The sequence below is a fragment of the Rhincodon typus genome, chromosome 25 (genome assembly GCF_021869965.1).
Source record: "Rhincodon typus isolate 14 chromosome 25, sRhiTyp1.1, whole genome shotgun sequence".
Lineage (NCBI taxonomy): Eukaryota > Metazoa > Chordata > Chondrichthyes > Orectolobiformes > Rhincodontidae > Rhincodon > Rhincodon typus.
In genome coordinates this window covers 35,438,048-35,464,854 of record NC_063356.1, presented here as the reverse complement: position 1 = coordinate 35,464,854, position 26,807 = coordinate 35,438,048, and the positions used below count along the sequence as shown (strand labels likewise).

General features: G+C 39.4%; 2 protein-coding genes across 2 annotated transcripts in view; both read left to right on the top strand.

Annotated features, from left to right (window-relative positions):
- The window catches only part of LOC109913838 (cadherin EGF LAG seven-pass G-type receptor 2-like), a 990,249-nt gene that overhangs the window by 251,430 nt on the left and 712,012 nt on the right, over positions 1 to 26,807 (top strand). The gene's annotated exons all lie outside the window — the stretch shown is intronic.
- lhfpl5b (LHFPL tetraspan subfamily member 5b) overlaps positions 1 to 26,807 on the top strand; it is a 131,432-nt gene that overhangs the window by 103,970 nt on the left and 655 nt on the right. The window contains exon 2 of the mRNA XM_048612108.1: positions 11,431 to 11,667. Within this exon, the coding sequence (XP_048468065.1) occupies positions 11,431 to 11,667 (237 nt within the window). The remainder of the gene's footprint in view (positions 1 to 11,430; positions 11,668 to 26,807) is intronic.

The following is a 26,807-nucleotide window of genomic DNA, read 5'->3' as shown; positions in this document are numbered from 1 at the left end:
GAATTAAAAAGGTGGAGTTAGGGAAGAATGATGGGGAATCAACAAACAAAAAAAATGGTAAGGGAATTGTTATACAGCAGTGGTCTAAATAAGAGAATAAGTGGCAATAGTTTGTTCATCATCTAAGGTTGCACTGAGTACAGAGTAATAGGTAAATGCTTAGTGGGATTAGAGGCTGTTAATTTTAACCAATGCCAAATGTTAAAGATTAATCAATACATATATGTCAAAATGATAGATATGCAAATTTATTTAGGGCAAAAATACTTTCTATGTTTCTCAACTCAGTGTATTGTCAATAGTGCAACAGTATAAACAGAGTAGATTACTGAAAATGCTAGAACATCAATTCATTTTAAATATTATATCCTGTTTTCATTGCAAATATTCTAAAGGATTTGGGAGATTTGTATCATCAATTATTAAATGATAACGCAGCAGGAAACGCAAAACCTTGACTTATGACACAGAATACTAGCAAGCAAAATGTTAACATGATCATAATAAATTCTTCTTCCAGCATTTATTGAGGAACTAATCCTAATTTGAAGAGATATTGTGGCAACTTTTGCAGCATTCCTCCCTCTGAGGCAGTAACTCCAGGTTCAAGTCCCACTCGAGTACTTGCTGACCAAGGAGGCACAAACAAACAGGTTGAGTAAAAACTTGCAAATGCTTCTAACATATGCCAAAGGCATGCTGTTGAACAGAAAACTCAAGAAGAGAAATCCAAGCTTCTATTTAAATTAGCACAGGGAAACAAAAATCAGACAAGTGCATTGAACATTCATATAGAGTCATCAAGTTATAGAATAGAAACAGCATGGAGACAGACCCTTCAGTCAAACTCGTCCATGCTAACCAGATATCCTAAACAGATCTAGTCCCAATTTCCAGATTTGGCCTATATCCCACCAAACCCTTCCTATTCATGTACCCATCCAGATGCCTTTTAAATGTCGTAATTGTACCAGCCTCCGCCACTTCCTCTGGTAGTTTGTTCCATGCATGCACCACCCTCTAAGTGGAAAAATTGCCCCTCTAGTTTTGGACTCCCTTGGCCTGGGAAAAAGACCTTGGCTATTCACCCTATCCATGCCCCTCATGATTTTATAAATCTCTTTAAATTCAGCAATCAGCCTCCAGTGCTCCATAGGGAAAACAGCCCCAACCTATACAACCTCTCCCTGAAGCTTAAACCCTCTAATCCTGACAACATTCTTGTAAATGGTTTCTGAACATTTTCAAGTTTAACAACATCTGTCCTATAGCAGGGAGACCAGAAGTGAATGCAGTATTCTAAAAGTGGCCTCACCAATATCTTGTACAGCTGCAAAATGACATCCCAACTCCTATACTCAGTTAACTGACCAATGAAGGCAAGCATGCCTTGTTCACCATTCTATCTACCTGTGACTCCACTTTCAAGAGCTATGCACCTACACCCCTAGGTCTCTTCCTTCAACAGCACTCCATAAACCGTTACCATTAACTGTATCTTATATCCCATAATTTCAAGGCTGAGATTAGAATCTTAGGTCATTTGTGATTGTAGCTCCAGAATGCCATCAGGTTGATTTAGGCACAAGTTGACAATATATCTTGTTTGATTTGACTTTCCAACTACATCAATACAAAGTAAAATCCGGCAGTTTTTGTAACAACAACCAAGTTATTACTGGCTCTCCTAACGGTACATCAAGTTAAAATCAACTTTTTCTCAGCTAGTCAATGAGTAATTAACTTTGTTTATATCTTTCACATGATGAGGTCAGTATTTATTGCTCATACCTAATTGCTCAGAGGACAGTTAAGAGACAACCACATTGCTGTGGGCCTGGAGTCACATGTAAACCAGACCAAGTAAAGATGGCAGATTCCTTCACTGAAGGACATTAGTGAACCAAATGGGTTTCTCCCCAGCAATAAATTTGTAGTCATCATTAGACTCTCAATTCCAATTTTTATCGAATCTGAATTCCACCATCAGCTGTGGCAGGATTCAAACCTGGGTCCCTGGGACATTACCTGGGTTTCTGGATTAACAATCCATCGATAATACCGCTAGGCTGTTGCCTCATCTTCTAAATTTGTACTGGTTTTATCTTGTACAACAAAATAGAAATTGAAAGCAAAATTAATTGCGGAAGATCTAATTGAGATTCTGGACAACATTAGACCATAGCACAAGTTTTCTCTACTAAATAGTCATTTGAAACCAATGTGGATAGAATACAACACTTACTATCACCTTTAATATCACCATAACAACGGTGATTGTTAGGATGCAAACTTTGCCTTATAGCCAGACCCAGCAGCCCTAGCAAAACTGAAGCTGCAAATCTTGGCCAAAACTGTAATGATTGTGTGAGATCAGGCTCCACTGAGTTTTCATTTGAGAGGATTATTCCAAATTTAAATTGACAACAGTTATAGAAATGACTTGTTGAAAGAAATTGGCTTACACCAACCTAGTTAGAAATCATAATCAAATGAGGGTAGTTGCTCTTGATGTTTTGCAGCTTGCAATAAAAAAGGGGGAAGTCATGGTGGGATTGGATGAAAAATATATTCATTGTTCACTGTGGTTTAGAAGCTGCACATAAACACCAGTAGTCACTTTTTCAGATGGCAATTTAGAAGGCCTGCTTAGAGAAGAACGTTGAGCCAGTGTCAGGGTTCAGACATTCTGGCTTTGTCTCTGAACTGTTGTGTCATATCAACTTGAGTCTGTGCCCTCTGTTAGTCCAAATCTGTGTTCTGTAGTTTGCATTACCCCACTCTCACTCTGTGCTCAGCTTGATTCTACATTGACTAATTTGAAAAAGATTAATTTGGGAGCCTAAGAATTTGTCAAAGCAAATAAATAAACTCAAATATTTTGAATAGCATGATAAAAGCACTTAAATGAATGATCCACTCATTTTATGAGTTACTTATATGAAAAATAATATCAGTTACTGTGGATTAAAATTAGAGAATTTCTACCTGTTCATTTATTAGATAAACATAAGGTAAGTGGGAATCAATACTTTTTATTCTTGTATCAAATAGATCTCATGTTAGAGGTTCTGTCCACATCATTGAATTCCATGGATCAAAATTTATATTTCTAATTATTGTAACTGCAAATGTTAAATAGGAACAGCTTGATATTTTTCAAATGATGCCAGCAGCAAGCTCAGAGAAGTTCATCAGATGAAGAATAGATCTCAAGGGATCAATTAATCAAAACCTACCAGTTTCATCAAATAACTCACACGACAATGAAATATTCAAAGTTAATCAGGTCTGGGAAGGCTTCTCTCAAAAACTCGTCATTGCTACCTTACTGTTTCATAAGTATGTCATATCATTAATTGAGAAATAGGATCAAACTACATCACATAAATTTCTCTGGTGCTTGAAGCTAAGTAACTGTTGTCTGAAAAGGTTAATGAATGCTCTTTTACTCTTGTGGAGGGTTGGTAATCATTCCTTATTACATGCGACGTGTCCTCATGTCTCTGAATATCTGAATGCCTTTTCTTTCACTAACAGTCATTTCTTTCCCATCCATGGCTGGGGAAAGGAATGGCTTGTTTGACAAGCAGAACATTGGATCACTGATAAATGTTTAAAGACCCAACATGATTCCAAATGACTGATGTAAAAGAGTTACACCACTTTGACTGAGAGCAATAATTTAAGAAGTTGATCTAATTCCAATATTAATATGATGTGCACAACAGTAGATAAATATTGTATGATTTGTGGTATGGTTTAAGTCTCAATATGTTCTCTGCTACAAGTTCCCTAAACACTTTCAGTTTAGATGGAAAATAAGGAACAATACAGAGAGGAAGAATGAAGAATTAGAATGTGGAAAGTTTTACAGCTCTTCTTCAAAGATTGAAGACAGTGATTTTGTGGATTATAGTTAATGTGAAGTCCTTGAGAAGATTCATCTTAATATCTGGGCTGAAGAAGCAGGAGAATTTCCCCAGTTTGTCTTGCAATGTTAGTTATAACTTAACAACAAACAAGCATTAACTTTACATACATGAACCAAATCAGAATTCAAGCCATTTTATCCATCAAATGGAATAAAGTAACATAGCATTAAAGTAGGACAACATAAAATGTAATGCAAAATATAACAAAATTTGCAACAACATTATTCGTCTATGGTTGATCATTATCACACATTATAGATACCTGAGGATTTTAATCATTAAATAATGTTTCATTTCCTCAGGCTGAATTTGACAACCACATTTTTTTTTAATAAATCATTGCCCAAATGTCTCTAAACATCTGTATGCCTTTTATTTCGCTAACATTAATTTCTTTCCCATCCATGGCTGGGGAAAGTAATGGCTTGTTTGACAAGCAGAACATTGGATCACTGATAACATTGACTAAACATTGACTAAAGGGAAGGTCATATTGGATTTGGTGCTTGGCAACGAATCGGGCCAGGTGTCAGATCTCTCGGTGAGAGAGCATTTCGGTGATAATGATCACAACTCCCTGACTTTTACTATAGTCATGAAGAGGGATAGGAGCAGACGGTATGGGAAAGTATTTAATTGGGGGAGGGGGAATTACAATGCCATTAGGCAGGAACTGCGGAGCATAAATTGGGAACAGATGTTCTCAGGGAAATGCACGACAGAAATGTGGAGGTTGTTTAGGGAGCACTTACTACGAGTGTTGGGTAGGCTTGTCCCACTGAGGCGAGGAAGGGATGGTTAGGTGAAGGAACCTTGGATGACAAGACGTGTGGAACATTTAGTCAAGGGGGAGAAGGAAGCTTACGTAAGGTTGAAGAAGCAAGGATTGGACAGGCCTCTAGAGGGTTACAAGGTAGCTAGGAAGGAATTGAAGAATGGACTTAGGAGCAATAGAACAGGGTAGGAAAATCTCTTGGTGGGTAGGATTAAGGAAAACCCCAAGGCGTTCTTTAATTATGTGAGGAACAAGAGGATGGCCAGAGTGAGCGTAGGGCCGATCAGGGATAGTGGAGGGAAATTGTGCCTGAAGTTGGAATAGGTAGGGGATGTGTTTAATGAATACTTTACTTCAGTATTCACCAGAGAGAGGGACCTTGTAGTAAGGATAGCGTGAAACAGGCTGTTATGCTCAAATAGGTTGAAGTTAGAAAGGAAGATGTACTGGAAATTTTGAAATGCATGAGGATAGATAAGTCCCCTGGGCCAGATGGGATATACCCAAGGTTTCTACGGGAAGTGAGGGAAGAGATTGCTGCGCATTTGGTGATGATCTTTGCATCCTTACTATCCACTGGAGTAGTACCAGATGTCTGGAGGGTGGCAAATGTTATTCCCTTGCTCAAGAAAGGGAATAGGGATAATCCTGGGAATTACAGACCAGTCAGTCTTACTTCTGTGGTGGGCAAATTATTCAAGAGGATTCTGAGAGATAGTATTTATGATTATTTGGAAAAGCATAGTTTGATTAGAAATTGTCAGCATGGCTTTGTGAGGGGCAGATCATGCCTCACAAGCCTTATTGAATTCTTTGAGGATGTGACAAAACACATTGATGAACGTAGAGCAGTGGATGTGGTGTACATGGATTTTAGCAAGGCATATGATAAGGTTCCCCCTGGTAGGCTCATTCAGAAAGTAAGGAGACATGGGATTCAGGGAAATTTGGCTGTCTGGATACAGAATTGGCTGTCCAATAGAACACCAGAAGGTGGTAGTAGATGGAAAGTATTCAGCCTGGAGCTGGAGGTGACCAGTGATGTTCCGCAGGGATCTGTTCTGGGACCTCTGCTCTTCGTGATCTTTATAAATGACCTGGATGAGGAAGTGGAAGGGTGCGTTAGTAAGTTTGCCGATGACACGAAGGTTGGTGGAGTTGTGGACAGTGTGGAGGGCTGTTGTAGGTTGCAACAGGACATTGACAAGATGCAGAGCTGGCAAAGAAGTGCCAGCTAGAATTCAATCAAGAAAAGTGTGAAGTGATTCATTTTGGAAGGTCAAATTTGAATGCAGAATTCCAGGTCAATGGCAGGATTTTTGGCAGTGTGGAGGAGCAGAGGGCTCTTGGTGTCCACTTCCATAGATCCCTCAAAGTTGTCAAGTTGATAGGGTTGTTAAGAAGACGTATGGTGTGTTAGCTTTCATTGGCAGGGGGATAGAGTTTAAGAGCCATAAGATTATGCTGTAGCTCTATAAAACACTGATTAGAATACACTTGGAATATTGGGTTCAGTTCTGGTCGCCTCATTATAGGAAGGATGTGGAAGCTTCAGAGAGGGTGCAGAGGAGATTTACCAGGATGCTGCCTGGTCTGGAGGGCAGGTCTTAAGAGGAAAGGTTGAGGGAGCTAGGACGTTTTGCATTGGAGCGGAGAAGGATGAGAGGTGACTTGATAGAGATGTATAAGATGATAAGAGGCATAGACAGAGTGGATAGCCAGAGACTTTTTCCCAGGGCTGAAATGACTATTACGAGGGGGTATAATTTAAAGGTGATTGGAGGAAGGTACGGTACAGATGTCAGAGGTAGATTCTATACACAGAGAGTGGTGGGTGCATGGAATGCACTGCCAGCAGTGGTAGTGGAGTCAGATACATTAGGGACATTTAAGCAACTCTTGGATAGGCACATGGATGATCATAAAATGAAGGGTATGCAGATTAGTTTGATCTTAGAGTAGGATAATAGGTCGGCACAACATCGTGGGCCGAAGGGCCTGTACTGTGCTGTACTGTTCTATGTTCCATGTTCATTGGGACAAACTTTTTTCACTAACGGTAGTGTATCCCACATGATTCTTGGGCTTTGTAGTATTCAACTTCTCATGAACAAATAATTACGCACAACGTGTGAAAAGACTGTCAAATCTGTCAGTTCTCTTTCTATCCACCAGACAGTTCAATGTAATTCAACTTTTTGTAATCAGTAAAACTGTTACTCACTGATAGAGGGTAATAATGAGAATTACCAAAAAAAAGTGATAAATTTAGGAACTTTGTGTTACCACAAAGGCTGAGCAGATGTCCAAGAATTGGAGGATTGCAGGCACTGCAAAATTTAACAGTAGGACCTTGCAATCATTTATTTCCTCCTGTTTCCCATCTGGCCTTCAAACAGATTTAGAAATCAGTCAGGAATCAGGTTAGAAACTCAGTGATGGAAGGTGAAAACTGAGAAAAATGCCAGGAATCAGGAAAGACTAGTACTCAATAGGAGGTAAATATGTGAAGGGTTGATGGAGGGGAAGGCCATGTCACAGGTCAGGCAGCTATAAGATTTCAGCTTATTGGAGTGATATAGGATGTTAGTAATTGGGGTTGAAGGTCACCAACCTCAATAATCTTGAGGAGGATGTCTGACGGTTTGTTTGCAAAGCTGTGAGGAGAAAATTTGTCTGCTGAATTGTTACTTATTCCCATAAATCTATAGCTTAGGGCTAATTGTTTAACTCAGCCTTCTATAAAGAAATTATTTTAACTATCTGGCCTTTCCAAATGTCGGCTTACATGTCTATCTATACTGCATTTTAAAAGAGCTATTAAATTAATTTTCTGTGGTTTTACTATGACAGGGCTACTTGGTAATATCAGGCAAAGGTGAAAACAAGAATATTCAATTAGTTGTGCAGCTGGATGAAAAGAACATGAAAGATCCTTTCACAGTTCAGTGCTTTCAAACCACAAGCATAGGGATTTTTAAATATAGGATTGTAGTAAGTTTTTAAGATTCAACTTTGACCCAATCCAGCCAACATAAACTGCACTGGATGGGCAGTTAAAAATTGAAGCAATAACTCAACCCCTCCAATCTTGTTGTTTTCTTGAGGGATGCAAATTTAATTTCCCATTTGTGGGCAGAGTTGATTAGGATTTGAATATGCTGCCCTTAAGTTTTTAACCAAATTGTTGGATAAAGGGTTAACAGCTCATAGTCTATTATCCCAACTCAAGCTACTGTGTTGCTGGCTGCTGTTAAGACATGGTATTTTCTGGCATCACCAGATCTGGTATCTTTTGGTAGTTGCCATCTCTATCAGTATATGCTGGGTAAGGCCTGTCTGAGATAGTTCACTGCAACCAATCCTGCTTTGTCTTCATAGAATCCCTACAGTGTAGAAACAGGCCTTTCGGCCCAACAAGTCCACACTGACACTTGGAGCATCCCGCCCAGACCCATCCCCCTATAACCCATCTAATCTACACAACAGGCAATTTAGCATGGCCAATCCACCTAACCTGCACACCTTTGGACTGTGGGAGGAAACCGGAGCACCCGGAGGAAACCCATGCAGACACGGGGAGAATGTGCAAACTCCAGACAGACAGTTGCCCAAGGGTGGAATTGAACCTGGGTCCCTGGTGCTGTGAGGCAACAGTGCTAACCACTGAGCCACCATGCTGCCCTTTCTTTGTTTTGTGCATATCTATCAGTTAGTGGAAGAGGATACACCATTGAAGGTGATCTATGAAAGAGGCACTATTCTTGGAAAGCAAGGAGGCTTATTGCATGATAGCAATATGTACAACTACATTACAAGTCTGTCATAATTATTTGGACCTTAGGGAGCTAGTCTAGATAGAACATAGAACATAGAACATAGAACATTACAGCGCAGTACAGGCCCTTCGGCCCTCGATGTTGTGCCAACCTGTGAAACCAATCTGAAGCCCATCTAACCTACACTATTCCATTATCATCCATATGTTTATCCAATGACCATTTAAATGCCCTTAAAGTTGGCGACGTACGCCTTCTTAACAACCCTATCAACCTGGGTGGCAACTTTCAGTGATCTATGCACATGGACACCGAGATCTCTCTGTTCATCCACACTACCAAGAATCTTACCATTAGCCCAGTACTCTGTATTCCTGTTACTCCTTCCAAAGTGAATCGCCTCACACTTTTCTGCATTAAACTCCATTTGCCACCTCTCAGCCCAGCTCTGCAGCTTATCTATGTCCCTCTGTAACCTGCAACATCCTTCCGCCCTATCCACAACTTCACCGACTTTAGTGTCATCCGCAAATTTACTAACCCATCATTCTACGCCCTCATCCAGGTCATTTATAAAAATGACAAACAGCAGTGGCCCCAAAACAGATCTTTGCGGTACACCACTAGTAACTGAACTCCAGGATGAACATTTCCCATCAACCACCATCCTCTGTCTTCTTACAGTTAGCCAATTTCTGATCCAAACTGCTAAATCACCCTCAATCCCATGCATCCGTATTTTCTGCAATAGCCTACAGTGGGGAACCTTATCAAACGCTTTACTGAAATCCATATACATCACATCAACCGCTTTACACTCATCCACCTGTTTGGTCACCTTCTCAAAGAACTCAATAAGGTTTGTGAGGCACGACCTACCCTTCACAAAACTGTGTTGACTATCCCTATTCAAATTATTCCTTTCTAGATGATTATAAATGTGTCATTGGGTAATGGTCCAGGTGCCAGTCCTTTTGAGCAATTCAATCTCCTTTGAAGTTCAAAAAAGCAATTGTTTACTATATTTTGTTTCCTGTTAGCCAAGTTTGTATCCATGCTCTCACTGGCCCTTATTCCATCAGCTGTAATTTTGATAATGTGGCACTTCATCAAATGCCTTTTGGAAGTCCATTTTCCAGTCACCTCCCCTTGATATATCTGCTCCCTCCTAAAGCAGAACTCTTGTCTCCAACCAGAGACTGTGAAATCAGTTGAAATGGTGGAACCAATGTAACATGAATATTAACCCCTGTAGAATCATTACCTTCTGCATCTGGTGGGTGGCACGGTGGCTCAGTGGTTAGCACTGCTGTCTTACAGTGCCAGGGAACCCAGGTTCAATTCCATTATGTCTGTGTGGAATTTGCACAATCTTCCCATATGTGATTGTGTGTGTGTGTTTCCTCCAGGTGCCCCGATTTCATTCCAAAGATGTGCAGGTTAGGTGGATTGGCCATGCTAAATTGTCCATTGTGTCCAGGGATGTGCAGGCTATGTAGATTAGTCAAGGGAAATACAGAGACAGGGTGAGTCTGAGTGAGATGTTCTTCAGAGGGTCAGTGTGGGCTTGATGGGCTGAATGGCCTGCTTCCGTAGTGTATGGATTCTATGAGGACTAAATTGCAAATTATTGCTCTACAACATTCGCTAATTTTCCAAAAAAGCATTTAACGTTAAGGACAATCACCTCCTGTGATGGTACTTTCCATTGAGTTTACCATAGTACTTGACAGGAAGGCCTTACAAATTGTTACAGTGTTCTCATAAGAACCCAATCTTGCATTGCATTTTGCCATTCAAGCAGTGATTGTACACAAAGGATTGATGTTTATGTTCAATATGATTTCTTCCCTACCTTTCTTCATCCATCTATTTGACATATTCTTCTATCACTTTCTTTAGCTTCCATTAAAATATATCCTTACTTTTCTCAACTAGTCGGTGTGGAAACATGTTCCACGTCTTGACCAATGAATAATGAAGCTTATCTTAAATTGCTGATTGGATTTCTTAATGGCTACCTTGGAGATATGGCTTCTGGTATGTACGATCTCTAGACTGAACTGCCTCAAAGCGCAAATATTATCTACTCTATCAAATGTCTTCAGAATTTTAAAGACACCTATCATGTCTTTTCTAAAGAAAATCAACCAAATTTATTCATCCTTTCCTGATTATTACAACTTCCCAGATTTTGTAAATATTATGTTTGTAAATATTTTTACATTTTCTCTGGGGCTTCCATTTTACTTAATATTGACGTCACAAATGTGCAGTCCTCCAAATGTGGCCTAACTAAGGTTCTATATAAGTTTAGTGTAATGTTGCTACCTTTCAATTTTATCTCCCTTAAAGGAAATACTATTGCTTTGTTAGCAGCTTTGTGGTTTTTAATGTTTGCCTCACAACGTATATGCATGTTCTTTGGCAGACATTGGAGATATGGTATAAGCAGCAGCAAAAACAGTGGGAATCTTGGGAGATTTCTATAATCTCCTTTCAGTACTGTGCTTCTGGTTACAGTGAATATTATTATTAAGTTAGCAAATACAATAAATTAGTACATTGTTTAGACTTTAATAGAAATACTGAATTCTGATTTTGGAAATATTACATTTTCTGTTCCTCACTCTTTTAATATTTCTGTCCTTTATGACTTCGGTCATCACTTTCATAGATTCAAGGAGGTGAAAATTGCGAGAAAATTCCAATGGTGTTATTAAAGGGGAAATTGTTTCAGTGCTAACAGTAAATGGCTTCACAAGATGCCTTTCAGAAAAATCAAACATGCTGAAGTGTTTGATTTTGGTGTTACAAATGACTTGGATTTTTGTAAAATATCAAATATGTTAATAAATGTTGTATTATCACTTTGTAGATCAGCATATTTTTCTATTGCATATTGCAAAAAAATGTGTAATGATGATTATTTTTCCTTTAGCTACTGGCCTGATAATGGGATGCATGATTTACCCCGATGGCTGGGATTCAGATGCTGTCAAACAAATGTGTGGGGACAAAACTGACAAGTACACTTTGGGAGCATGTTCTGTTCGTTGGGCTTACATCTTGGCCATAATTGGGATCCTGGATGCTCTCATTTTGTCCTTCTTGGCCTTTGTGCTTGGCAATAGGCAAGACAGCCTTCTTCCTGAGGACTTCAAGGTAGAAAACAAAGGTAAGTGATTCTATGCATTTTGTGCTCACAAATTCAATTGAGAATCAGCAAAATCCTATGTTCTCACAGGAGATTGTCTCTTCAAACAAATTAAGTTGCTAATAATTGTTTGAGGATTCTGTCATGAGACGAGTCATTAGCAATCGAAATATTCTAGATTATTTTAAATAAGATTTTAAAGTCTGATAAATTTTAATTTGTATTTGTATTTCAGTAGCTCAGTAGGACAATTGCAATATCAGTTAAGGTCAGGTTCCCTAGTGCAAATGCAATATTTATTCTTTTCTCCTGCACTATAAACATTACTTTCCAATGAAATGCCTGAGGCAATGTCATAAATTACTGGCCATCCTAGATGTCTAAATATCTCAGATTGACCAACTCATTCTTCATGTTCCTTGTTCCTTGTAGCAGCTCCCACTGATGTCCGAGTAATGGTTGGATACTTGTAGGCCCTTTTAGTCTGTGCATCTGGAATTGTTCAACTTGATCTACTTTACAAAAAAAAAATTCCTGAAGGGCACTGGCTGAAAAATAAATGACAAGGAAAATAGAGTGTCATTGGGACTAATGTAATTGTTAAGGAAGCCAGTGAAATACCCCAATACATGTCTCACAGCCTGTATTCAGTCGTGTGGCCTGTGAGAGAACGATTAAATATAATGATTACCTTAGGTAGGAAAGCCAGCGTATATAAGTTTCAATCCATATTAAACATCATTTTATAATTCAGTAGACTTGATTTGCTTGGACACTAAATCAAAACTTGGCTATCATTCTACTCCTTTAACATTCCAAAAATAACTCAATGTCTAATGGCATCTAGATTAAATTTAGAACTCTAGCATATAATATCCACTCTCATTGTACTGCTTATTAGAAGCTAAGCACAGGGGAAAAGTGAAGAGAGCTTTAACCAAGAGCAGTACTTTTGATAGAAGGATGGGAATTCTGTCAGTCATACTGCTTTCAAATTATACTATGATTGCAAGTTCTTTTGTTTTCAAAAAATGCCTTAAAGGTTTGAGAATAAATGGTTGTCTTTTAATGTGTTAGTGTTGCCATAATATGGGTCACAGACAGCAGTACTAAATGAAAGCTCTGACAATGCTTTTGTAGCCACTATTACTCTTTAAAGGTAATGAGGTAAAAGAATTGTAAATTAAAAGCTACTGGTTATTAAAATTATTATCTTACACATGCCTTATACAATACTGAACTACTTTATAATAGAGTTCTATAGAATTGTTCTCAAATCTGTTATTGCTAGCATCTGTTAATCAAAAATTGTGACCGAGAGGAAGTCAGGGTGCACTTCCATATGCACTTAAATGTTTCTTCAAGTTGTTTTCCCACACTGGTGCCCAAACTCAATGATATCTTTACAGTTTAGGATCAAATCTGAAAGATATGTTACTGCTTATCCTGACAAAATTAGCATCCTAGAAGATTATGTCATGTGAGATAACAATGCAATTGCATCCAAGTCGAATAATCTGTTGACCATCTCATGAATAGGAAGGGAATAGAGGGATATGGATCCTATAAGTGAAGGCAGTTTTAGTTTGGAAGGGCAAAATGTGTTGGCGCAGGCTTAGAGGGCCAAAGGCCTTGTTCCTGTGCTGTATGGTTCTTTGGCCTTTGTTTTTTTTTGTTGAGACACAAATTGTTGCATCAGAGTATGAGTCTTGTGCTCACTTTCCAATTGAGACTTAAAACCATCTGTTGACATGTATTGGACTCAATTTTAATAACTGGACAGGAAATAGCAAGGTAAGCAACATGTCTATCCAGGGATGACAGCAAGCAGGTGGCTGATATTAATAATCAAGAAACATTTGGAAGTTTTGTGCCAATTGATCAAAATGGTTGGCTCAGCAAAGAGCAAGAAAGGAAGGATCATATAATAAACCATCTACAATTTAACATTACAGTTAGCCAGGTCAAATAGGTATAAATTAATAAATCACACATTACATTTAACTGCTGCCCATCCACACTGGCAACTGAATCCAGAAGTTGGAGTTAAAATCAAGGCCAATGTTTACCTTGCACATTCTAAATCATTAAAAATCAGAAAGACCTCAACATGAGAAATAATAAGTTGTTACGTAAGCTTATGAAACTGCCTCCATTTTAAGTGTTGTTTTAAAGTATGAATAAATGCATCAAAATGGAGTTAAGAATACTTTGAAAATTTTATTTGTTTCACCAATGCCAATATTTGTCTGCTAAGCACTGAAGAATTTCCCAATCTCCACATTAATTTAACTTTTCCAGTTGATTTTGCTATAAAGGACAACAATGATAGACAGGCTAGAGGTTAACAAGCAACTCTCAAAGGACTAAGATTGCAATCTTGCCTTTATTGTTGTGGTTTATTTGATTGGCCACAAATGGACTGTCAATTTATAAAAATGTTCAGGCTGTGAACTTACTAATTTAAGAAGCTGTCCATTATTCATTCTATTGGCAAATAACAGCAAGATCGTCTCACACAGAAGAAAGAGGATACTGGTAAAGACTACATGATTTAAAAAACACACCAACAAATTTATAATGACTCATCACTTTTGTAGTCAAGAGTGTGGTGATCAACCATATACTGGTAAAATGTGAATTTCTTTTGTTATTTTGCTTCTGTATAGTCTTAGCCAAGCTGAGCCAAAAAATAACCATCCATTCCTTATAAACAAGGTGTGAAAATCTCATTTGCCTCCTGGCAGCTAGCACAGAGCACAATGATCTGGAAATTAACAGAGGACGTTAACAGAATACTGTGTGGCACAGGGAAAATGAACAAGGAGAAGGAAGAATTTGATGCTTTAGCAATGCTTTATTGTTCGTGTACATGGATGAAAGCCTCAAGACGAGGTACTATTATGAACTGAATACTCAAAAGGAGATATCTTAATGGGGGAATGGTCAGGAATGCAAATAAGACAAAAATTGAAGAACTAATTGAAATGTCTGCAGAGAATATTCAATGATTAATGATTAGAGATAACAAGTCATTAGACACTGTACTGAGCTCTCAATGAGTTGCCACAGAAGGTAGATTCATATTATTCAGAAGATGCACAAGTTTTATCAACATACACATATAAATTTCATCACTTTTTCAGTCGCTGATCAGTTATCATGCACAACCTATTTCATATGATGATATGAACAATGGTTGGAGGAATGTACTGACTGTCTCTAGTCCCACTACTCACAACATATATTTTATTAACTTACTCAGTTACCAATATGTATAATCTCAATATTAAGTTCAGAATTAAATGATCTATTAATGAAGTTTCTTTAATAAACAACAGGTCTATTGATTTATTATAAAACAAGACTTACTGAGCAAAGATGCAAAGCTGGTTAACACAGTTTAAACTATGAAAGTAAATACACACAAACGACCTGCATACACACCTGACACATGCACACACAACATGCGTGCACATACTACACACACTGATTCTCTGCCAGGATTGGCCAATAATTAAAATAAAACAAAGAAGTGAGGACACTGAAACTCTGAAACAAAACTAGAAATTGCTGGAGAAACTTACCAAGTCTGGCAGCATCTGTGAAGAGAAAGCAGAGTTAATGTTTTGGGTTCAGTGATCCTTCTTGAGAAGAACAGTAGTGCCTAGGAAAAGGTGGCATAAATACTGAAGGTGGAGTGGGGTGTAAAGGAGTAAGCGATATGTGGAGATGGAGTCCAGAGGGAAAGAAAGACAATTAGGCAGACAAAGAAGTGGATAATGATGAGCTGGGGAGAAAGAAAAGCTGCTAATGGGGATCAAAAGTAATTGAAAATGGGTTGAGCTATGCTAAATAGCAGCCCATGTGATTGTAGAGCCTGGGGAATGGGATTAGGTAAGAACATGAAGATAATGTTCAGGACCTAACATTATTGAACTCTGACAGTGGAGGAGGTCAAGGATGGACATGTCACCAGGGGAGCGGGAGGGGCAGTCTGTCTTCTGACTCACCTATCTACTCCACCCTTCCCGCTGACCAACCACAACTACACACTACCTGCATCTACCTAGCTCTATCTCACCTACTCTCCCGTTCAGCCCCACCCCAACTCCCTGTATTTATTTCCAGTCTGGGCTCCCCTCCCCCTCCCCAATCCCGACAAAGGGTTTCAGCCCGAAACGTTAACTTTCCTGCTCCTCGGATGCTGTCTGACCTGCTGTGCTTTTTCAGCTCTACGTTTATTGACTCTAGCTTCCAGCATCTGCAGTCCTTACTGTCTTCAAATAGATAGGTAAGTTTCAATTAATTAGTCATTACACGGATATGTCCCATGCAAGTGCATGCATGTGCATTACATGCTTCACAAGTGTGAGCCAACATGCAATCTTATAATCTTTTCAATTTAGCCTCCACTACATTTAAATTTCTAAATTCCCATCCAATTGTCTGCCTTTTACCAACAGTAGCTCTTGGATATGATTATCCAAACAGTACCTTCTATGAGCCCTAATCATTCAGCCAGTGATGAGAAAAGCAATTGGGATGTTGCTGTTTATTGCAAAACAAGGGAATATTAAAGCAACGAAGTTTTACTGCAACTAGGCAGGACTTTGATGAGATCATATCTGAGATAGCCTCTGCCGTTTTAGTCTCCTTATTTGAAAGAACAATATAACTGGGCAAGAAATGGTTCAGCAAAGGTTCATTTGATCCACTCTTGGGATGAAGGGCTGACCTTATGAAGCGAAGATGAACATCTTGGAAGTTATTGAATTTTTAAAAATTCATTCACGAGATAGGGGCATCATTGGCTGAGCCAGCATTTACTGCCCATCCCTAATTGCCCATGGGGCAGTTGACAGTCAACTACATTACTGTGGATCTGAAGTCACACGTAGGCCAGGCCAGACCAGACCAGGTAAGGATAGAAGATTCTCTTCCCTAAAGGACATTGAACCAGATGGGTTATTTTCCTCAACAATTGACTATGGATTCATAGTCATCATTAGACTCTAAATTCCAGATTTTTACCAAATTTATTTCTACCATCTGCTGCAATAGGATTTGACCCTAGGTTCTCAGGATATTACCTGGGTCTTTGGATGAATAGTCTAGCAATAATACCATTAGGTCATCACCTCCCTTTATATTGGCGATTATAAGAATGAAGATCTTATTGAAACATAGGAGATCCTGACAGAATTGGATTAGTTGATAGATGGGACGATATTTCCTCTTGTGAAGGAGACTAGGACTAGACAATACAGTTTACGAATAAGAGGTCACCCTTTTACGATGGGTAACGAATCATAGAATCCCTACAGTGTGGAAACAGGCCCTTCGGCCCAACAAGTCCACACCGAACCTCAGAACATTCCACCCAGACCCATCCCCCTATAATCCACCTAATCTACACCTCCCTGAACACTATGGGCAATTTAGCATGGCCAATCCACCTAACCTGCACATCTTTGGACTGTGGGAGGAAACCAGAGCACCCGGAGGAAACCCACGCAGACACAGGGAGAATGTGCAAACTCCACATAGACAGTCACCCAAGGCTGGAATCGAACCCGGGTCCCCGGCACAGTGAGGCAACAGTGCTAACCACTGTGCCACCATGCTGCCCAAGTAGAAACTTTTTTCTCTCAGAGTCATCTGCATGCGAAATTCTCTTCTACGGCAAATTTATTCAAGTTAGATTGATTCTTGATTGACAAGGGAGTCAAAGCCAACAGGGTGGCAGACAGGAAATTGGAGTTCAGATTGCAACCATACCAGCTATGATCCAACTGAATGGCAGAACATGATCAAAAGTGTCAAATGGCTTATTCCTGCTCCTACATGTTATGTTCTAAAATAATTCAAGGCTAACCACTTCTAACTCCATGCAACTTATGTAAATACATTAGGCTTTCACTTTCTTGCTACCCCTTAGAAGGGAAAAATGTGTCTTCCAGGCAACTCAAAGTGACCTGCAAAGACTAGAGTCAAGAAGACCAGCTTACTCTCGTTAGAAAATGAGGGGAGGGTGATAAAAAGATGCCCTGGCTCCCACATCTGTACTGGAGCTTAGGTCTTTCCTTAGGCTTGGTGAGTTATTATGGACAGTTCACACATAACCTGGCCTCCACCCTGCCACCCTTGCGTCAACTCTTTTAAAAAAAAAGGGTCAGCCTTGGAAATGATCACGTAGTCAAGCCATAGCTTTCAGAGAAATGAAGAAACAGCTATCATCCACTGAGGTGCTGGTATACTATGATCCCAAGCGAGACCTGGTGTTCACATGAGACGCCTCCCTGTACGGCATTGGGGTAGTATTAGCTCATAGGTGGTCCAGTGGAGAGGAACGCCCAGTAGCCTATGCATCTAGGACTTTGGATAATGCAGAGTTTATGTACGCCCACGTAGAGAAGGAAGGTTTGGCGGTAATATTTGAAGTCAGGAAGTTCAGCAATACATTTACGGATGTAAATTTGTAATAATAACTGACAACAAAACGCGTTAGGTCTACTCTTCTAATTCTGACCCCTGTACATCTCTGATTGTCATCACTCCACCACTGGGGCACAATGGCACTTGATATTTTACTAAATTGAATGTATATGGCATACAAAATTTTCTTAACGTCCTTTTTTTGATGAGATGTCTTCAGAAGAACTTAAAACTCTACCATGATCAATATTGCACAAAGACTTCTGTTATTCCAAAGACAACAGAGACACCCAGATAGTCAGAGGATGTCTAACCACATAAATAACATACCTGTATTTCCCAATTGCTTGTGATATTCTGAAAGATTGCATGTGTTCAGTGGACAGAAGAACAAAGTAATCACATTTTAAGGATATACTCCAGTAAGAAATAAAGTGACAATGGTTTTCCACCTGACCCCTTGGCAACATTGCATTCACCTAAATATTGACAATGTTTGTAGGACCCAATCTGGTCATGAGGGACATGAACCTTATTTGTAAAAGTGATTTGTTATGGAATGTGTCATGGAAAAACATAATAACAATTGACTTGTCCAAATTAGCGAGTAGGAGAGGTTCTGGTTGTCACTGTTCTCTATCTCCAGTGATACATTTATGAGCACATACGTAGAAGCATGGAAAATAGGAGAAGGGATAGAACATTGATCTTCAATCCTGCTCCACCATTCATTATGATCATGGCTGTTCATTCAATGCAAGAGTCTGTTCCTACTTTATCCCTCTCATCCTTTGATTCCTTTAGTCCAAGTGTGAATTGTAACTCCTCCTTGAACTCATGAACGTTTTGGCCTTGACTGCTTTCTGTGGCAACAAATTCCACAGGCTCACCACTCTCTGGATGAAGCCATTTCTCTTCATTTCAATCCTAAGATCGGTGATTTGTGGATAGTGTAGAAGGTTGTCAAAGGATACAGCTGGATATAGATCAGTTTAGATATGGGTGGAGAAGTGGGAGATGGAGTTTAATCCAGGTAAATGTGAGCTGCTGCACTTTGAGAGATCAGATGTTAAGGAAAAGTGTACAGTTAATGCCATGACCCTGAACAGCGCTGACATACAGGGACATCTTGCGATTCAAATCCATTGATCCCTGAAAGTGGCCATGCAAGTAGATAGGGTAGTAAAGAAGGCATATGGCATGCTTGCCTTTATTGGTCAGGGAATTGAGCTCAAGAATCAAGATGTCATGTTGCAGCTTTATAAGACTTTGGTTAGGCCACATTTACAGTATGGTGTTCAATTCCAGTCGCCACATTGCAGGAAGGATTGGGAGGCTTTGAAGCGCGTGCAGAAGTTTACCAAGATGCTGCCTGGATTAGAGGGCATGAGCTATAAGAAGAGGCTGGAAAGACTCAGATTGTTTTCTCTGGTGCAGAGGAGGCTGAAGGGAAACCTGATAGAAGTCTGTAAAATTTTGAAATGTATAGACAGGGTTGATGGTCAGAATTTTTTAACCCACAGTTGAAATGTTTAATACTAGGGGGTATGCATTTAAGGTGAGAGGAGGAAAAGTTCAAAGGATATGGGAGGGGCAGAATTGTTTACACAGGGTAATAGGAGTGTGTAACGTGCTGGCATGGGTGGTGGTGGAGGCAGTTATGATAGGGACATTTAAAGGTACTTTTAGATAAGCACAGGAATATACAATGAATGGAGGGATCTAGACCAAGAGCAGACAGGAGGGATTAGTTTAATTTGGTGTCATGTTCAGCACAACATTGTGGGCTGAAGGGCCTGTTCCTATGTGTACTGTTCTGTGTTCTTAAATGGTTTACCCCATATCCTCAGATCATGACCACTAGTTCTGGACTTCCCCAGTATCAGGAATATTTATACTGCATCTATCCTGCCTAGTCTCATTAGAATTTAAATTTTATAAGATTCCTACCCCCAGCCCCCTCCTTTATTCCTCTGAACTGCAGCGAATGTAATCCTAATTGACTCAACCTCTTCCCACACATCAGTCCTGCCATTCCAGGAATCAGACTGGTAACACTTCTATAAAACACCGAAGGGAAAAAAATCAATACTTTTCTCCAAACACAATTTAAAATGACAGACAGAAATCTGATACTGAAAATGCAAAATCTTGTTCGAGAAAGATTAAGGAATGTCACTATTGTGCAGTCATAATGTTATATATTTTGTAAAGAAAGCTATTCTCTCTAACTTTCAAAATTGCTTTCAAAAGTCAGTTGAATATATTTGTGGATTCAGCTGAGATTAGGACCAGATTACGTTGTTCTCAAAAAAGAAATCACAAGAGGCCTTTTGAAATTTAATAAACATTCCTCAGCATAACAGATACTCTGTGACAATAGTTCACTGGAGGTGTGACTAGTGCTTCCTATCTCAACAAAACCTGAAAGAATGGGAGCTATCCAAGTTAATGACTGAGAAAGTTTAAAAAAGTGAATTATTTTGACTAAAAGTCTGAGCACCAGATCAAAACTAAACCAACACCTAATTTAAAAGCATGTTTCAACAGTTCTGCAATAACAGCCACTTTAAGTGTTGAATTGTAGAAACATATCTGACGGTGATCAATCATTTTGGTGCATAGACCATTGCAGAAATATCTTCAAGGAGCCATTAGCTCTCAGGGAGACAAAGGAAGATAGATATCGAGGCCTGTGGCTATCCAGGCTACCAAGAGCCCCAGCTACAGTGCCATAGAAAAGAAACAAAAGGAGCCTTCATTCACTGAGGACCTGTTCTGCTTGGTCCACCTGAGGGAACAAAGTATAGACTTCAGGTTTTCAACACGTTTGGAAGCAGAATCTTTAAGTGAGCTAGGCTTGCAACAATAATAGAGATTCAACTCATTTTTATCATCATACATAAACTTTAAATCTTTACATCTGTTTTTCAGCTAATGTTTTTACTTTTTAATTAATTTCTAACAGTTGGGTAATAAACTAGTTTTTTTCTCATATTTAAACAATAAATCTGTGTTGCTGGTTATCTTTAATTTGAAATACTAGAAAACTAAGACAGAGATGTATACCAGTTTATACAAATTCATAGTTCATAAATTGTTCTGAGGACACACCTGAGCCCTGGTCATGACAAAGATTTACAGTAGAAAATATTATAATTAGTTATTTTGGGATACTTTTGGCAGAAATTAAATGACATTAAATCTAGAACAGTATATTCAGGCCAGGAATACAGAAAAAAAGAAAATTAGTTTTGCTGTTAAACTTGAGCTTCTAGTGTAACATTGTTTAGATATTCCATTGATGAATAGACATTACATGATGGGAGATAGTTTTGGTTAAGACTAAAAATGTTTGCTCATAAAAGAAATACTTTATAAATTATCATAACCATTCACACAAACCCCAGAACTGCTGATGGCTCAAGCTTTTGCATAATTACCTTTGGATCAACCTCAATGGTTTCTAAAAGGTAGTTGAATACAAAAGGCTCTAAAATGAGTCATTATTAACAAGTTGTCATGGCCCAAGATATTAGTACAAATGTCAGGGGGTATAATGTCATTACCATTATTTCATGCATTAGTGACAGCAAAAGTTCTGTAACTCAAGTTTTACAGAAATTTTCCTATGGTCTTCCTCTCAATCTTGTGATCCATCTTTCACCTGGAGGATAGCTCTCCAAGGACCACACATGGAGGACCGCTGCCTACAAGAACTTCCTAATGAGCACTGATGGGTCAGGACTGCCCTCTGCCCCTGAGCACTAGTTAATATACCCTATTTCTAGGGGCAGGTAACTTACTGTGTCAATCAATTGTCTGAATCCTTTTGCCAAAACGACGAAGGGATAATTACTGATGACATCATGCTTATTTCAAAAACATTGCACTCTTATTATAGTAGTGCGGCACCTGATAAATCATTTGTTTATACTAGTCAAAGCCTGGTTACTATTGGAACACAGTTAGATGAGGTCTCATGCTACACAGGAGACACTAAAAGTGCACAATTTTAAAGTTGCCTCCAGTTTCCGACAGTGTATTTGCCACATAAATTTCTAGGCTATGCTGCAGGTCTATGTAGCATAGTGCTGCATAGTTGAAATGTGTATTCCATCAACCATTCAGTTCTCCCCACCAATGACAAGCTGCCGGTCGCTTTCTCCCCACAAAAACATAGCATGAGCCACAAGTGTTCAGCAACCTGTAACTAAGCACTGAAGAGCTAGTGCAGTAAGAAAGCAAGTCACACAGAGGTTGTCAGACTGAAGTCAGCAAATGTGCACTAAGAAAGCAATGTAGACAGAGGCTAGCAGCCTACAAGGAAGTGCAAAGTGAGTGAGTGTTATGAAAACAAGTTAAGAACTATAATAGAGCTCCTGTGCAGATGTACAAGTTTCATCTATGCTTCAGCATGCAAAGTAATCTGGCACAACCATGCAATGCCTAGGTGTCTGAGCTCCAAAATCGAGAAGAGCTAAAGAGGTGTGAGAATTGGTCTGAGGGCAACGGTTTTGAGCTCCTTATGTAAGGAAACATATGCTGACACTGGAGACAGTCCAAAGAAGGTTCCTAGGTTGATCCCAGACAGGGTAGGACAATTTTACGAAGAGGTTGAGTAGTCTAGGCCTAATGCATTGGAGTTAAGAATGAGAGGTGGTCTTATTGTAATATACAAGATTCTTAATGGACTTGACAAGATAGATGCAGAAAGGTTGTTACCTCTTGTGGAAGTGTCTAGGACCAGAGGGCATAATTTCATATTGAGGGGTTTAAAGACAAATATAAGGAGAAATTTCTTTTCTCAGAGGGTAGTGAATGAGTGGAATTCTTTACCACAGAGAACTGTAGAGGCTGGATCATTAAGTAAATTCAAGGCTGAAATGGACAGACTTTTAATTGAGTGAGTGCCGCATGGTAGCACAGTGGTTAGCATTGCTGCCTCACAGAGCTAGGGACCCAGGTTCAATCCCAACATTGGGTGACTGTATGGAGTTTGCACATTCTGTGTCTGTATGGGTTTCTGCCAGGTGCTCAGATTTCCTCCAACATTCCAAATATGTGCAGATTAGGTGGACTATGTGAGGTGATGGGGGGAGTATCGGTGTGGACAATAAGCCAAATGGCCTCTCCTGTGCTGTAGGAATTCAATGATCAATCATCAAGTACAATGGGGAAAAATGCAGCGTTAGGAGCTGCTGAATGAATTTCCAGCTGCTAAAGGTTGAGAGGATTGAATTATTAAGTTTCAATCAATCTTCCATTGTTCATTGCAGACATCAGTTGGACTTGTGAGCACTCAAAGCACCCAAGAAAAAAAATCTGAATTTCACACCCTACTGTATGTTTAACTCTAGTGTTCAGGCAGCCTTGGCAGCTAAGGTGCAGTGCTATAACTCCATCTACTGAGTGCAAAAGGTTTCACATCTTTAGAAGATATAAATTCTGTAAATAGGAATAGACTAACATAATACAAAAGGCACAAAGTTAACAGGCAGAAACAGCAAATAGGTATTAAGGCAAATATTGATCTTCATTGTGAGGGATATTAACTATAGAAGTAAAGGCTTGCTATAATTGTATAAAGTATTGGTGAGACCTCACTGTTAAAATATGGTATACGTTTGGTTTCCTCAAGGAAGGATATACTTGAATTGATTTGCTAGGTTGATTAGAAGGATGATGGGCTCGGCTTGAGATGGTCAGGAGATGGTCATTGGTGTTACACAAATGCCAGATAATGTTACTTGCCATTTTTCAGCCTGTGAAAATGCAGAGCTAACATGCTCCCATAAAGGTGAAGAGTTGAATCAAAAATTCCAAGAGGATCCTGGACATTAGGGAATCTGCAGGATTGGATAAGGAGAAACAAAGGGAAGCTTATGGTAGATACTAACAGCTCAGAATACCAGAAGCTCTATAGACTGGAGAAAGTTGAGGGGGCTAATTAAAAAAAATAAATTAGGTAAGCAAAGAGTGGGCATAAAAAAGCTAAAGGAAAACCTCAAAACATTTTACGAATACTAGTACAAGAAGATAGACAAGGAAGGTGTGGGACTCATTAGGGCAAATATCAAATTGTGAGTGCAGCCATTCATAATAGAGAACAATAATGCAGGCATAGAAATAGGGAAGAGGTTTGTGATGGACTTGAACAAATTAGCGTCAAGGAGGTGATGGTAATGGTAATTTTAGTGGGCTTAAAACTGGACAATCCTCAGCCCCAGAGTATCCCAAGCTGTTCTGGGAGGCAAGGGAGGAGTTGGTAGGGCTATAACACTCATTTTCAAATCCTCTTAGGATGCAAGATAGGTACCAGAGGACTGTATGACAGCTAATGTGGTACCAATGGGAGAGTGGTAGGGATAAACCAAGGAATCATAAGCTGGTGAGTTGGGAAACAATTGGGGGAAAAACAGCTTTCAGGACAGAATTAATCTCCAATTGGAGAAGGAAGGGTTAGTCAAGTATAGTCAGCATAGTTTTGACAGGGGAAATCATATCTGAAACATTTGAATTTCTTTGGAGGTGACACAATCTGGATGAGGATAATGCTGTGGATGTAGTATAGATGGAATTTAGTAAGGATTTTCACAAGGTCTTGCATCTCTGCTTACCTTGACTCTGTCTTTCTCCCCCTAGTCCAGGAACTCCCCACCTAAGTCTGAGACACCACCCTTGCCCTTGCATAGGAAACTCGTCAAGGTGATAAGAACCCACAGGATCAAGGGCAATTTAGCAAATTGGATCCGAAGTTGGCTTTGTGACAAGAGACAGCGTGTAACGGTTAAAGGTTATTTTGTAAATGGAAGCCTGCGTCAGCAACATACTGCAGAATCTGGGTTTCTTGCTATATCTACAGCATTAATGCAAGAGGTTTTATCAGCATGTTCTCAGGTGACTCAAAACTTGGTCATATAGTAAGTAGGGAGGAAAGCCTTAGATCAGTGGTTCCCAACTTTTTCAGTAACACGACACAATTCAATGAGGCAAACAAACAATTTCCAAAGCACACCCACTTTTATCAGCTGATTTGATCGTTCATAAATTCACATTCACTATGGTTACAGTCTTACTGGAGAAGCTTGCAATGTCATGCATGCAACAAGCTAAAGGAGGATCAAATGGTGAATGCTTCACATTACAAAAAGACATTTTCAAAATCTGCTCAGCTGAACTATTTCTAACTATTTGCCACTCTTAAAATCTGTTCCCCATGTATTGAACCATGACATAATCGGAATTAAATGGATTAGAGCAAAACAAAGTACGTTGCAATTTGCAGGTTAGTCCGAAACCTGGGTCTGCTGATGTGTGCAGCTATTTTGATCCAGGGAGGTATTGTTCAGAATGCCACTGAAAGCTTGCTTCATTAATGAATACTCCCATCAGTCCATAGCTTGTTTGTCTCATTTTCAATAAAAAAAATCATGCACTCTGGCTTCGTTATTAGTTTAAACTATCACAAGATCTCAATTTTGCTTGTGGCCCTCTGCATTTAGAAGGTTCCTGCATTTTAGTATCACAAGACCAATATCTCACTTTTAAATTTGATTATTAATTGAATTTTAGTATAATTTTGGTTTACATAGACTCCCTACAATGTGGAAGCCAGCCATTTGGCCCATAAAGTCTACAACAACCCGCCAAAGAGCAACTCCCTACCTCATCCCTGTATCCCAACATTTCCCATGGCTAATCCACCTAGCCTGTGGATCTCTGGGCACTATGGTCAATTTTAATTGAAAGTTTTTAAAAAGATGTTGCTTTTTAAGAACCCTCAAATTTAGGGCATGGACAATCCACTTAACCTGCACATCTTTGAACTGCAGCAGGAAACCAGAACACCCAGAGGAAACCCATGCACTCACAGGAGAATATCTGTGTAGGGTCCAGACCTGAAATGTCAGCTTTCCTGCTCCTCTGATGCAGTGTTCATCCAGCTCTACACCTTGCTATCTCAGACTCCAACATCAGCAGTTCTACTATCTCTGTGTGGGGTTTGCAGTTACCAGAGGCTGAAATCAAACCCTGGTCCCTAGCACTTTGAAGCAGCAGTGCTAACCATTGGGCCACCAAATGAAACACTGAACTTCCTTATCTTTGCACAAAACATCACGGCACATCTGAACAGTTTGCAAGTACACTGGCACATCGGTTGAAAACCACTGCCTTAGACTACAGGATGATGTAGATGAGCTGAACAATGGCAAATGACAAGCCTTAACTTTTCTATTCATCACACTTTCTAGAAAGTCAAGGCAATGACAGAAATTCAGACCTTACAGGTGTAGATCACGTCCTTTCAGATGGCATGCAGGTAAATTTAGGATGAGGTGTGTTTTAAATAAAAACTGAAAATCCTTGTAAGAGTTGTGAAATTATATGTTGGTGTTGGAATGGGGATCCACTATTACTGCCAGATTAAAGATCAGTTCTGGGTTTGGTTGGGGGGTGGGGGAGTCTAAAACATTAAACACTGTCTTAGCTTCTCTGCCAACAAAATTTGAGTATTTCCAGTTGTTTGTTTTCAACTTTATTACAGAATAGCAGCAGTAAATGTACCTAACTTGTCTCCTTTACACGTGAAAGCTCTGACTGTGTCCGGACTATGACTCTCTGCTTATAGCCCTGCACATTTTTCCTTGCAAGCATATGCACACAACTCACATTTTGAAGGTGCTCATTAAATCTGTTTCTCTGCCAATTCAAATTGTGCA